This window comes from Rutidosis leptorrhynchoides, chromosome 2 (assembly GCF_046630445.1).
Source record: "Rutidosis leptorrhynchoides isolate AG116_Rl617_1_P2 chromosome 2, CSIRO_AGI_Rlap_v1, whole genome shotgun sequence".
Taxonomy (NCBI): domain Eukaryota; kingdom Viridiplantae; phylum Streptophyta; class Magnoliopsida; order Asterales; family Asteraceae; genus Rutidosis; species Rutidosis leptorrhynchoides.
The window spans coordinates 608,588,761-608,604,194 of NC_092334.1; the positions used below are offsets into that span (position 1 = coordinate 608,588,761).

Consider the following 15,434-nt stretch of genomic DNA (forward strand, 5'->3'; position numbering starts at 1 on the left):
GAAATATGTTTCATATAGACAATTGATCACCCAAGTTGACCGGCGATTCACAAACGTTAAAACTTGTAAAAATGACATGACGATATATATATGGATATACATATGGTTAACATGAGATTATGATAAGTAAGTATCTCCATAAGTATATTAACAATGAGTTATATACATATAAACAAGACTACTAACTTAAGGATTTCGAAACGAGACATATATGTAACGATTATCGTTGTAACGACATTTAAATGTATATATATCATATTAAGATATATTAATATATCATAATATTATGATAATATAATAATTTAACATCTCATTAGATATAATAAACAATGGGTTAACAACATTAATTGAGATCGTTAACTTAAAGGTTTCAAAACAACACTTACATGTAACGACTAACGATGACTTAACGACTCAGTTAAAATGTATATACATGTAGTGTATTTAAATGTATTAAAATACTTTTGGAAGACTTCAAGACATATATCAAAACACTCATACTTAATGAAAATGGTTACAGTTACTTTCCCATTCTTTTCTTTCATCAAGAATTCTAGTCGTATTCTTACCCGTATTATACACAGCTTCAAAACGTACTTACTATGGGTATATACCAATAGGAACTAGCATGGGATTCCACTCTTGATTATGTCATGTATGACTAATCAATTTTAACTTCTACCATGAGCTAGTCAACTAACTAGAACTCCTTTTAACCCCACTCACCACTCACCAATTACCACTCATCATTCACTCCATTTCACTTCCAATTCTCTTTCTAATTCTCTCTCAACACACACACACTATTATGAACTTATTTTTCCAGTAGTTAATCATCATCTTCATCAAAAATCACTTCAAGAATCAAGCTATAATCATCATAGGAAGAACACTTCAAGAACACTTCAAAAATCCCTTCAAGTTTACTAATTTACTTCCAAGCTTTCTAATCCATTCCAAGTAATCATCTAAGATCAAGAAACCTTTGTTATATACAGTAGGTTATCTTTCTTATTCAAGGTAATATTCATATTCAAACTTTGATTTAATTTCTATAACTATAAACTATCTTAATTCGAGTAAAAATTTTACTTGAACTTGTTTTTGTGTCATGATCCTACTTCAAGAACTTTCAAGCCATCCAAGATCCTTTGAAGCTAGATCATTTCTTGTCACTTCCAGTAGGTTTACCTACTAAACTTGAGGTAGTAATGATGTTCATAACATCATTCGATTCATATATATAAAACTATCTTATTCGAAGGTTTAAACTCGTAATCACTAGAACATAGTTTAGTTAATTCTAAACTTGTTCGCAAACAAAAGTTAATCCTTCTAACTTGACTTTTAAAATTAACTAAACACATGTTCTATATCTATATGATATGCTAACTTAATGATTTAAAACCTGGAAACACGAAAAACACCGTAAAACCGGATTTACGCCGTCGTAGTAACACCGCGGGCTGTTTTGGGTTAGTTAATTAAAAACTATGATAAACTTTGATTTAAAAGTTGTTATTCTGAGAAAATGATTTTTATTATGAACATGAAACTATATCCAAAAATTATGGTTAAACTCAAAGTGGAAGTATGTTTTCTAAAATGGTCATCTAGACGTCGTTCTTTCGACTGAAATGACTACCTTTACAAAAACGACTTGTAACTTATTTTTACGACTATAAACCTATACTTTTTCTGTTTAGATTCATAAAATAGAGTTCAATATTAAACCATAGCAATTTGATTCACTCAAAACGGATTTAAAATGAAGAAGTTATGGGTAAAACAAGATTGGATAATTTTTCTCATTTTAGCTACGTGAAAATTGGTAACAAATCTATTCCAACCATAACTTAATCAACTTGTATTGTATATTATGTAATCTTGAGATACCATAGACACGTATACAATGTTTCGACCTTTCATGTCGACACATCTATATATATTTCGGAACAACCATATACACTCTATATGTGAATGTTGGAGTTAGCTATACAGGGTTGAGGTTGATTCCAAAATATATATAGTTTGAGTTGTGATCAATACTGAGATACGTATACACTGGGTCGTGGATTGATTCAAGATAATATTTATCGATTTATTTCTGTACATCTAACTGTGGACAACTAGTTGTAGGTTACTAACGAGGACAGCTGACTTAATAAACTTAAAACATCAAAATATATTAAAAGTGTTGTAAATATATTTTGAACATACTTTAATATACATGTATATATTGTTATAGGTTCGTGAATCAACAGTGGCCAAGTCTTACTTCTCGACGAAGTAAAAATCTGTGAAAGTGTGTTATAGTCCCACTTTTAAAATCTAATATTTTTGGGATGAGAATACATGCAGGTTTTATAAATGATTTACAAAATAGACACAAGTACGTGAAACTACATTCTATGGTTGAATTATCGAAATCGAATATGCCCCTTTTTATTAAGTCTGGTAATCTAAGAATTAGGGAACAGACACCCTAATTGACGCGAATCCTAAAGATAGATCTATTGGGCCTAACAAACCCCATCCAAAGTACCGGATGCTTTAGTACTTTGAAATTTATATCATATCCGAAGGGTGTCCCGGAATGATGGGGATATTCTTATATATGCATCTTGTTATTGTCGGTTACCAGGTGTTCACCATATGAATGATTTTTATCTCTATGTATGGGATGTGTATTGAAATATGAAATCTTGTGGTCTATTGTTACGATTTGATATATATAGGTTAAACCTATAACTCACCAACATTTTTGTTGACGTTTAAAGCATGGTTATTCTCAGGTGATTATTAAGAGCTTCCGCTGTCGCATACTTAAATAAGGACGAGATTTGAAGTCCATGCTTGTATGATATTGTGTAAAAACTACATTCAAGAAACTTATTTTGTTGTAACATATTTGTATTGTAAACCATTATGTAATGGTCGTGTGTAAACAGGATATTTTAGATTATCATTATTTGATAATCTACGTAAAGCTTTTTAAACCTTTATTGATGAAATAAAGGTTATGGTTTGTTTTAAAATGAATGCAGTCTTTGAAAAACGTCTCATATAGAGGTCAAAACCTCGCAACGAAATCAATTAATATGGAACGTTTTTAATCAATAAGAACGGGACATTTCAAGAATGGGATGGAGCATATTGACGAATGTCTTAAAGTAGGAATTAAGGAGAAAGAGTAGAAGATGTGAAATATGGAGCATATAGGAAAGAAGGAGGTGGATTTATAGTGAAATATCCGATAGAGAAATCGAAACAGATTATTGCATCTAATCAAAGAAGATCCTGATTTCCCTAAACACCAAGAAACCAAATCTTATTACATAAGATTTTCTTTAAATCCCTTAAATCCCGAAAGTCAATAGTAACTACGTCATCGGTTGAAACGAATATATTTATTTACTCATTTCACTCTTTTGTGATAGCTTCACTCGTGCGCTTCACTTGATCGAATCGTTTTATCTACATTACTCTATAATGACAAAACTCCATTATCACCTCATATTCGTCATGAAAACATTCTTATTTCTATCTATGACGACCTCTATCAAATTTCGAGGACGAAATTTCTTTAATGGGTAGGTACTGTAATGACCCGGAAATTTCCGACCGAATTTAAACTATAATCTTTATATGATTCCGACACGATAGACAAAGTTGGTAATATTGAGTCTTGAAAACTTTGAAATCTATGTTCAGGTATACATTTGATCTTCAACCATTTCCGACGATTCACGGACAATAGATATGTATATATATATAACTAGTTATAAATAATTATATATAATAGTATATTAATGAAGCTGTTAAATATAATTAATATTATTATAAAAATAATTAAAATTACAAAATTAGTTGTAATTTAAATGTTATTAGTTATTATTATTCTTAAAAGAATCATTATTAATATTATTAATAATAATTATCATTATCCTTGTTGTTGATATTATTATTCATTATCATTAGTAATATAAATATTACTATAAAAATTATCAATTTTTATTAAAACCGTTATTACTAATATTATTATTATTATTATAATTAAATAATTATTATTATTAGTATTATTTTTAGTATTTCTATTAATGTTGGATTATTATCATAATTATAATTACTAATTACTAATAATAATTAAAAAAAATTAAAAAAAATATACGAATAATTTTAAGGAATCAAAATCAGTTACTTATATCAATTAAAACTGTAGAAGATTGGTACCAGCGGATTGTGAATCACAGAATACTCCAAAATTTGTTATAAGTCGCGATCTTCCTTTTAGTTTTTTTTTTATTTTATTTCCTTTCTTCCTGTTCTTTCTTTGTCTGATTAATTGAAGGTGTCGACACTCATAATCCAGTATATAATTAATCAGTTCAAGTGTTAAATGGATCAATCTTTTTATCATTATTAAATATAAATCTCTATAACCATTGTCTGACTGATTTTAAGAAGAAAAAAAAAACTGAAAACCAAATAAACAAGTTTCTCTGTTCGTGGTTCAAAATTCAAAAGGGTCAATTACGAAATAAATTTAAAAAAATGATAATGCAGATATGTTAGGATTCTTTTACTTAATCTATCTGTAAATTATCAAGTTCCAATTCATTGTTTTGAATTCTAATTCTTGAGTCAAACTTTTATTTTAAAAAGTCAAACGGTTCTTCCTTCATGAAATTCGAATTTGTTTTAGAGTTTTAGGATCAATTATGAATCCAGATAGTTTCTATAAGTCGTTTGCTACTTCTTTCATGTTATAATTATTAGTTAAAACTGTCTAGATTTTTAGAACGCAATTTGAGTTCATAGTCTCAAAAACGAACTGTTGCTGCTGGGTTTCCTTTTTTTCTGTTTTAAGTTAATCAGTCGACCTGTAATCGTTTCTGTTTAGTTTATGAACCCAAAAAAAATTAATTGTGTGATTGTTTGATCCTCTGGTCGTCTGAAATTAAGAGAGGATGAGGAAGAAACCGAAACAGTTTAAACGGATTTATATATATATATATATATATATATATATATATATATATATATATATATATATATATATATATATATATATATATATATATATATATATATAAGTTAGGTAATAAAACAAGAAAAACAGAAGCAGCGTGTTGGTTTGTAAGTGTGTCGGGTTACTAAGAAGTCTCGGGTTCGATTCTGGGAGAGGGCAACTATTTTTTTTGGGGACTCTTTCTTAAGGAGGTAGTCTTCTTATTAATATTAATTATTATTATTATTATTATTATTATTATTATTATTATTATTATTATTATTATTATTATTATTATAATAATAATAATAATAATAATAATAATAATAATAATTATTATTATTAATATTTTCATTTTATTAAATGTATCATTATTATTTTCATAATTATTAAAACTACCATTTTATTAAAACTATCATTTATTATTATTATTATTATTATTATTATTATTATTATTATTATTATTATTATTATTATTATTATTATTATTATTATTATTATTATTATTATATTCTAACAAATAAAGATTTTGTACATAAAAATATTTTTACATATACAATAATTATATTAATATTACTTATAATTATATAACATATTAACATCTTTATTATAAATTTAAATATGAAATAAATATATATAATATATAAATAAAATACATATTGGAATTTAGTGCATAACTCTATATGAATTACAACATAAAGTATATGAATATTATATAATTAATATATGGAAGTATTTGATTACCATTATATGTGTTGATATATATATAAATGATATAGGTTCGTGAATCCGAGGCCAACCTTATACGTGTTCAATGATATTATATGTATTTTTACTACAAAATACAGTATGGTGAGTATATAGTCCCTTTTAAACTCTAAATATTTTGGGATGAGAATACATGCATTTATGATTTACGTTATGGACACAAGTGATCAAAAATAAATTCTACGTTGAGTTGTACCATGGCATATTTCTTTATACTTGGTAGCTAATATTTACATGAGGAATGTAAACGCGAATCCTGTTGATAGATCTATCGGGCCTGACAACCCCAACCGGGCTGGACGACCAGTTTTCAACGGTTGCACAGTACTTCGTTTCTGTGTACTACACTTGGTACGGTGTAGTGAATATTTAAGAATATGTTGCGATGATTTAAATGTTAAGTATGGTTACCAAGTGCTCAACTACTTTTTCATACACTTGCGAGTGTATTATGTTTATCTATATGAAATCTTGTGGTCCATAGTTATAACGCTGCTAGCATCAAACCTATATATCTCACCAACTTTATGTTGACGTTTAAAGCATGTTATTCTCAGGTACGAATTAAGTCTTCCGCTGTGCATTTGCTCATGTTAAGGTCATTACTTGGAGTCAATCATCGCAATGGGACCAAATGTTGATGACTTCGTCCAGGTGGATAAGGACGGGTCCTTACAGTATACAACTAAATTGCATCTAACACAATGTTCGAATATCTCAATTGATATAAATAGCTTCAAAGTTTATAACATCACATTTAACTCGGTTGAAATAGCCATCTTTAGGTTCCAATCCATTTAATACCCAAACAATGATTTGGGTCAGTGATCACAGGTGTCAACTTATATCCAAATAAATTTCAGACAACACAAACATTAAAATTTGCAAGCTACTGAACCTAAGAAAAATCAGTTAAGTATAAATCAAGCTTTTATAGATGTAATAATTTATAACGACAAGTGATATGATGAACTTACAATAAACATATTGTTCCTTCATATCATTGCCAGACACATTGCATATAATCCACTCTCATCGTTCTAAAATGTACTTGAATTTAATTAGCTGATAAGACCACATGCTTTCCTATTCCTTGCATTGTAAGCTGCATATATATAGATGTGGGTTAACCTCCAATTCCACTTTCAACCCCACTCTTATACTTTTGGACGGTTTTGTTGATATACTTTTGTGTTTGCACAAACAAATCAAATCTTTAATTAAATTCACATGATCACAAGCCTGCAAGATTAAATCATCAGCAATTAGCACCAAAACTTGTAACCATCAGAATGCAAGAAGTTGGATAGTAACACTGTACTTAGTTTTCTGTTGCCAACAAACCATAATTATTTTGACTTTGCAAGAACAAAAAAAAAATTAAGAAATGTCATTTATTTTCAATATCTAAAGACGTATAAAAAATAAAAAATGTTTATAGTTGTACTAAACAAATAATTAAACATAATTAATACGAACGGGTCATGGTCTAAAAATGATAAAACCTAATCAAACATAATTAATACGAACGGGTAGCGAGTTAAATGGGTAAACAAAATATATATGCATATATATATATATATATATATATATATATATATATATATATATATATATATATATATATATATATATATATATATATACACACACACACACACACACACACACACACACACACACACACACACACACACACACACACATATATATATATGTCATTCAAACGGGTCAAAGTTCAAATGGGCGATACAAACCAATAAACTTACACAAATGGGTCGTGGTCCAAACAAACAAATAAACCGACACACGCAACGCAAACCGGCAACCACCGCCAACCGGCGGCAACCACCACTGACCAGCAGCGGGCAGCTGCACGCCGGCAGCAGCAGCTGCCGGAAAACAGAAACAATAAACAGCAGCAGGTGGCTGCGCGCACCTGCAAAACAGAAACAGAAAGTAGCAGCGGCAGCAACACAAACAACAGCAACAGCAGCCAGCAGCAATCACTGCGAGCCGCTAACAGCCATCGCGCGCCAGCAGCAGCAGCAGCCACCGCCGGCAGCAGCAGTAGCCGCGTGGCAGCTGTGGTGCAGCAAACAGAAACAGTAACAACGACAGCTGCTGCTACACCCTATTTGACACCCAAATTTCATATTTCAAGCAGCTTTTTGTCAAATTACAAACATGCAAATAACCACTATCTTATGCATCATTAATCTAAGTTAGTGAATAAACCCTAAATTAGAGTAGAACCATTTCGGATCAACCCGACTCAAATAAAACCCTAAATTAGAATTAACTTTCACAAGTGAACCCATACGCACACCACAAATTCCATACATACACATATTTTTCTAAGAGAATATTAACAAACAATCTAGTCTAAGTAATCTCACTAACAACATTTTAGTCTACATAATCGTACCACAAATTTCATTCCCACACCTTTATGAAACTACATTAAGCAATAAACTATTCAATATTAAAATCAACACACACTTACAATTCTTAAAAATTGTTCTATTAGAAGATTCAAGATGTTTGTTCCAAACCTGCATACACGCAATATGTTAAAAATATACCGTAATATGTTTACTCTCAAGGCAACATTCAAATGCTACTTCAAAACAGATTTTATAAAAAAGTTTTCTCCGTTCGGGTTACCCGGGGAAGGGCGAGTAATCCGACTCATACTCTAGTGTACCCTTCATTAATACAAATGTCATTTCTAAATTCTTAACAGATTGTTATAACTACAAATGGAAGCCACTACATATGTAAATTGATGCTATAACTAATCATAACTCTAAGAGATGCTCCTCATCTAGTATATGATAAAATTAGATTGTGATATGTTGAGTAGGACCCAAAAAGGATTCACCATAAAATTCAAGGCAATCGAGTCTCTACACTTTTATACAGAAGTTAGTATAAAAAACAAACAAAAATTAAACAAAATCAATAGAAACAAAATCCTAAGTTTAAGATTTTTGTTAAATTGCTAATAATAAACCCTACGTTCAAGCAATTAGTTAAATTAAGTGAGTAAAAAATCAGCTGAGATTAAGGATAAGATTTTCTAACAAATTTGTGGATTTTGTATATAAAGTTTTGACCAAAATCAGCTTAGAAATCCAAAATCTTATGTTGTAGCTCATGTGCTAGTGGCCTGCCTCTCTTAGCGAAAGGTCAGGAGTTCGACTTTCATGGGGTGCAACATTGCACACAAGGTTGCCCCTAACCCCTTAAATTCCACCCAAAGGTGCATACCGCACATCGCGTCGCGGGGGTAGTAGGGGAGGGGGGTTATACCACACATGCACTTTCCTCATGGGCAGCAGTTGTGGGCGGGTTATGCAATTGTGAGAGATGAACGCGTGGTTGGTTAAGTCTCTTTGGGTGATCCCGTACTGCTGTTCAAAAATAAAAATAAAAAAGTCAATTGGCAGTACATTAATTTTACTTATGCACTTTCATCACTTTTAAACAAAATATTCAACCATTTCACTTTCAACAAAATTGCAGATTCTACAATACGTTCCAAGTACGGTTATAGCAACATGTTATACAATGAATAACCCAACATTTATAATACATTTATGTTCCGGAAGAGCATTTCAGTACATTAATAACAGTTCTGTTATATGTTGATTGACTATTTTAGAATTTCTATAAGACTCCCTCTTTTTCATGAAAAATTGATGAATTGCAAAAAATTGTTAGGTAGCGTTATTAGAAAGTTAAAAAGGCCACTTACTTCAGCTTCCTTTATTTGTATGAATATATATTTGATATTACGATGAAAAATTGATGAATTGCAAAAAATTGTTAGGTAGCGTTATTAGAAAGTTAAAAAGGCCACTTACTTCAGCTTCCTTTATTTGTATGAATATATATTTGATATTACGAATGATCCTGAATGGTAAAACTCAAAAAAATTTAGTTTGAATTCACGTTAAAACGTTGACTAATTTTGACTTTGATTGACTTCAATCAACAAATGCGATTTTAACCCATTAATCAATGTTCCAATTAATTAAACGGATTTTAAAATCTCGGAATGAACTGCTCTTAAAAAAAGAGGATATTGTAATCGAGTTTTTTACAACAGCGCCAATAATTAGTTAGTAAATTATTAACTTAACATAATCAAATTATTAAAGACTTCGGGTTCTAAAACATATTGTAAAAGTTTCAGACTGGTTAGGAAGAATCATTCATCCTTCTCTAGAAAACGAGGCCTGACGTAGGTGAATCCTTTGAAAGGGTTGTCATTATATTTGGGGCTGGCAGCCGGGGAATCGAGAACCGGCGGAAGATTGGTCCAACACTCTTCAAAATTTGCAATGCATTGTTTACCAGCAACTTGTGGAACAAAACTCGGTTTGATTTCCCGACCCTCCAGTTTCTTCCAGTTGATCGATTTGAACCAACTGTGGCTTTTTATCTCATTGCTTCCACCTGATCCACTACCAAGGCGCCTGCTTGATTCCTTTTGTAGCAACTACAGATGAAGAATAAAAAAATAAAAAAAATAGTTAGCAAGAACGGTCAACAAGATATATAGTTAGTTATATGATAAAGAAGTAGCTGCACAGATTTTCAACACATTATCACCTGATACCAATGTTCTACATAGGATTTGAGTAACAGTAACTGAACTATTTGTGGAAAAAAACATTTACCCAATTACTTTGTAAGTAAAAAAACGTAACCCGTGGTGCAAGGACACCATCAATAATGTGGTGGTGGTACGGGCACAAATTTCATTAAATAATACATAATGCACCTTCAGGAGTAAATCGGGCTAACAACTAGAGCTGGCCAGTTAGCCCAATTGATTAGGAGGTTATATACTTTTTAGATACAGTATGAGAGACTTTCAAACCCGTTTCACCCAGATAGCCCAATTGAACCTTATCCAAAATCACTCATTCATAAGTAAACGCTAACGGGCCGAAACAAACATCTCACTAACAACTCGTAACATTACATGATGGCTATAATACAAACTTAAACGTGCACAATAGCAATATACCTACTCCCTTAGGAGGGTAATCCAATTTTATTTTTATCTACTTTTAGCAATTAGCAATGTACTTCCATCATTTTTGGTCAAAGAACAATATACCTCTGAGTTTGTCCACCTAACAATAATTCGGAAACTTTATTGTAACTTTTAATCAACCTTAAACACCGATGTTGACTGCTATTGACAGATGACTTTCACCGACTTGGACCTAGTGGGGTTGGCCTACTCCCCAAATCTGACTAGTCGGGAACTAGCTGGCCCAATCAGCCAACTTTTACAATCATGAAAAAGGACATTGTCAAAACTGTTATCACTATAACAAACGTATTCTATCACAATCATTTGACTCGGAAGTATAAGATCAAATGGCAAAAACATATTTGTTGCATAAGTTCCATGTTTTCACATTTATTAGATGCATGAAATTTAGAGCTTCATTGCTTTTCAAGAGGTTTAGCACACAGTTATTTTCAAAAGATCAGAAGCATGTATGTCTTAAAGAAGAGTATTACCCCTTTCAAAAGAGAATGTGCTTCACTTGACAAGAAAGCTGGAAGCTTGATCTTATCCTTAACTATCTGTTGCTGAATTTTCTGTCTGTTTCCGCCCCTAAATGGTGGCTGCAGAAAACGTAAAGCAAATTAACAAAAGTAACAAAATTCCATACAACAATATAAGCCATATATGCTATAAAGCAAGCATGTAATGTATAGGTAAAAGAAAAAAAGCAAATAAAAATGAATACCAACCTTTCCAGTTAACATTTCATACATTAAAATGCCAACACTCCACCAATCAGCTGCCTTATCATGGCCCCTTCCATGAACAATTTCCGGTGACATGTATTCTAATGTTCCACACATCGAATTTGATCTTGTGCTCTCATCAAATTCTTTTGCTACGCCAAAGTCAGTCAGCATAACCTGAAATAAGCATATAACCGCAACGCAAATATCAGTAAAGCACAAAAATACAAAGACTACATATATAAGACAAGAGCAGAAAAAAGATCTTACATGCCCTTCTGCATCAAGAAGAATATTTTCAGGTTTCAAGTCCCTGTGCATTATTCCATTAGCATGGAGATGTGAAACAGCCGAAACAATCTCGGCGGTGTAGAAACGCGCCAAATCCTCCCTGCAAAGCAAGAAATATGGTTAACTATTCATTCTATTATAATTTGCAGCATGAAACACAACTTTTTGACTTATTCCCAACACACATTTTAATCTATTTATATGCCATCTAAATGGAAAGCCTACCACAACGAATTGGGTTGGAGAGTAAATGGTAATACATACCTGAATAGTCCTTGTCGATAGAGTTGAAAGAAAAGGTGACCCCCGTTTATAAAGTCAAGAACAAGGAACAATCTATGTTTGGTCTGCAAACATGTAAACCAGAAAACAAACATTAGGAACGAAGATAGTAATCTCCAATTAGTTTTTATACTTGTCTGGAAGCAAGTAAATTTCGGTAATTCAAGTTTTATAATACAATATTTGTATGAAAAAGGAGGAAATTTTTGTACTTGATGTACAATTGAAACGTGGTAGAAAGGGATGACTGCAAAAAACGTCTAGAAAATTTTAATAGTTTTATCAAATATTATCTGTGTCAAGTCTAATAATAGAACTCACATTAATTCGATAATAATCCAACCTATATAAAATTTTATTTATTTATTTATTCAGCTATATTTAGGAGCTTTCACCCAAAATTAGACTTTGGATCACTTTTAACCACCCTTGACCCAATTCCTTTCTAGTTGCCTGTTTAACACAAGATAAAGCGTAAACTATGATGACCATACATGAGCAAAACGGGTCAAAACTGCCACTATACTCTATCATATATTTCATTTGTAGTTTACTAAGATACTGTATTTAGTGGACAACTAGGACCAAGTATTAACACGCTTTACAAATGTCATGATTATTACCTGGAATGAGTATTTGAGCTGCACAATGAAAGGATGGTCAACTTTGGTTAAAATATCCCTTTCTGCTTTCATATATTCAGCATGATCTTTCTCAAAAATCCTATCTTTACGCATGACCTTCATCGCAAAAATTTCTGATGAACCATGTTTTCTAACTTGAAAAACTTTCGCAAATGCCCCTTGACCAACCACTTTCAAGACTTCAAAGTCATCAAGTCCAACACTACTATTATTCAGTAAATTTCCATCATCATCATTAAGAATCAAAGTAGTTTTTTCATGATCTTCCAAAGCCATAGTATTGACCCCCTCAACAAGATCATATTCAGTTTCGTGTAAAGTAATCTTACTAAGCTTCATTGACTGACTGGTAAAAGTTGTAGGGCCCACCAATGAGTGGGACCGGCTGCAAATTACTTCTGGTTCATCATACACCAAGTCATCTATATTAAAGGCTGGAGAAACTTGAGGTGCAGCACCAAATACATCGTTGAAATCCAACTCAAAATCAACAGGAGCTGCAGAAAAAGCATCAGGTGGGCCCATTGATAGAACTACTTCGTCCTGGAAAGCCTTCCTCACAGTGTTTCCAGGAATTTGCAAACATTGAGATGCAACCATTTTCAGATTTTAAAATAATCGCTAGTTTTAAATTGATGAAGGACAGCTCGAAAAGAACGCAAATGACGAGTATAAGAGTGGAGTCCTAACAAATCTTGAGAATAGGCAAACCAGAATCCACAAATGGAAGTTTGTTTTGTTTCCCGCTTTACAGGAAACAACAGATGTAGCGATGCTTCTTAAAATCATGAAGACCATGCAATCAAACTGCAGTCCAGAAACACATTGTTTTAGAACTATACAACAAAAATAATACAGTATATGTTTTATATGTAAACAGAAAACATTATAATTATAAATTTAAAATGCCTATACGATTTTTTTATTTATTTTGAATTAGCGAGGAAAACCCCTATGAACGAGCACACTCGCTCCCCCATAGAGGGTAAACCTCAGGTAATCAAGCACCCTGAGCATGATGCGCACCCTGGTCGAACGATTTGGCATAGCCAGGAATCGAACCCGGGTGGTGTGCTTCATTGGGAAACTCAGTGGCCACTCACGCAAGCTTGCGTGGTTATAATGCCTATAAGATCCAGATGTATTTTTCTAGACCCTAGCTTCATGTTGACTTCCAATTTTTTATTTTCCAAGCACATACAGCCCAAATTCAAGGCGTAAACTTTAGGCAACCTAAACTAAACAATTACAGGCTGCACCTATCTGTAATACACGAGGCCTCAAATTGATAATATCTGAAATGTATTTAACCCAAATATGCAAAAGGGCTAAAATTGAACCATATAATGGCATACAAATAACCAATCCAATATTAAGAACACATAATAGATCCTTTAGGAAGAATTAGAATCTATCGACAAAGAAAAAACAATACAGCATTAAAAATTTACAGACTTGAATACCACCATCAAACCCTAAATTCAACGACAGGCCAATTAACAAAACTCAACAACAATTAAGCATTAACAATAATATATATATGATTTATTATCATTATCATATATTTTATTAAAAAAGATTTAATTGCGAGAAATAAACACCGGATGATGAAGGATCGAATTCGATTTACCTGAGGAGATATCGCCGAGGAGATTCGGTGTAAAAGTATAGAAAAAGGTTAGTTTGAGGAACAAAATAAAAATTTTATCGGTTTGCCGCTTATAACCAACTTAAAATTTAATTAATCAATTAAATGAAAAATAGGGAAATAAATGACGTGGCGTGACTTGATTGGATTAAAACGAATAACAAACCCAGCTTGTGAGGTTACGTTACCCTTCACGCATTTTCCCTTTTCTCGGTGGTCCTACATCGGTGGGTTTTGTTGTGTACTTGTGGCTTGTATGAACAGAAAGTTGTTTGTGGCACGGCGAAGAAATTAGTTTGAGTGAATTACATAAGTAGTCCTTTGACTATTGTTATATTTACAAAAAGTAGACTTTTTTAACCATAGAGGTTTTCCTTGATGCAAGTCTTAAATTTTAGATTTTCATAATCATGTAGATATCCTTGATTGATGCTAATGTCGAACATTAATAATAGATTACTTGAAACTTTCAATTGAGAGAACTAAATAATTGCTGATAAAATGCAATGTCAAACACCCGCTTAGTAAGTGTAACGTATTTGCTTTTTCCTAATTGAAAATTTTGATAATGTATGTTACGCTTTTGAATAATTGTCATATACTTAAATCTTAAATAATTAAGGTTGGATGATGTGTTTCAAATATAAAAAAAAAAATGTTAAAGCTGAAATTGTATATGTTGCCAAAGGTCGAAGAAATTTTTGTAATTTCTTGAAAGGTGTGGTGAGACGTTGGATATGTTCCTGTTTATCCGAATCTACACATGGAATATGTGATTCATATAATACTACACCTTTTTAAACATTAGATTAAAATAAAATAAAATTACATTAAAAGTGACATAATTACTATAAATATTTATGTTTATATTTTCCCTCTAGATACTTAATTGAATTTGTCATGTGTCATGTCACTTCTCGTTATCCTATGACGACATGTTATACTCGTTTACTTTATAACTTATTTGTACGTGTGTTGTTATATTCAGGTAAAATGATATGTTTTGAGA

The 15,434-nt window shown here is 31.6% G+C and overlaps 1 protein-coding gene across 1 annotated transcript; it reads right to left on the reverse strand.

Moving 5' to 3' along the window:
- Window positions 1–9,883: 9,883 nt before the first annotated feature.
- Window positions 9,884–14,426, reverse strand: LOC139893456 (serine/threonine-protein kinase AtPK2/AtPK19-like). The gene is made up of 7 exons (XM_071876619.1): window positions 14,408–14,426; window positions 12,757–13,584; window positions 12,116–12,198; window positions 11,831–11,951; window positions 11,564–11,737; window positions 11,327–11,434; window positions 9,884–10,286 (listed from the first exon to the last, which is right to left on the reverse strand). Exons 2-7 carry the CDS (start codon window positions 13,375–13,377, stop codon window positions 9,996–9,998), a joined length of 1,398 nt encoding a protein of 465 aa, XP_071732720.1. The 5' UTR covers window positions 13,378–13,584; window positions 14,408–14,426; the 3' UTR covers window positions 9,884–9,995.
- Window positions 14,427–15,434: the final 1,008 nt, after the last annotated feature.

What these genes read in the sequence shown, in the direction of transcription:
- LOC139893456 (XM_071876619.1), bottom strand. Translation starts at nt 13,377, where the DNA reads ATGGTTGCATCTCAATGTTTGCAAATTCCTGGAAACACTGTGAGGAAG. An exon ending in AGCTCAAATACTCATTCCAG is followed by an intron (nt 12,199 to 12,756) that starts GTAATAATCATG and finishes ACATGTTTGCAG; the next exon opens with ACCAAACATAGATTGTTCCT. An exon ending in TTCTTGATGCAGAAGGGCAT is followed by an intron (nt 11,738 to 11,830) that starts GTAAGATCTTTT and finishes TGCTTATTTCAG; the next exon opens with GTTATGCTGACTGACTTTGG.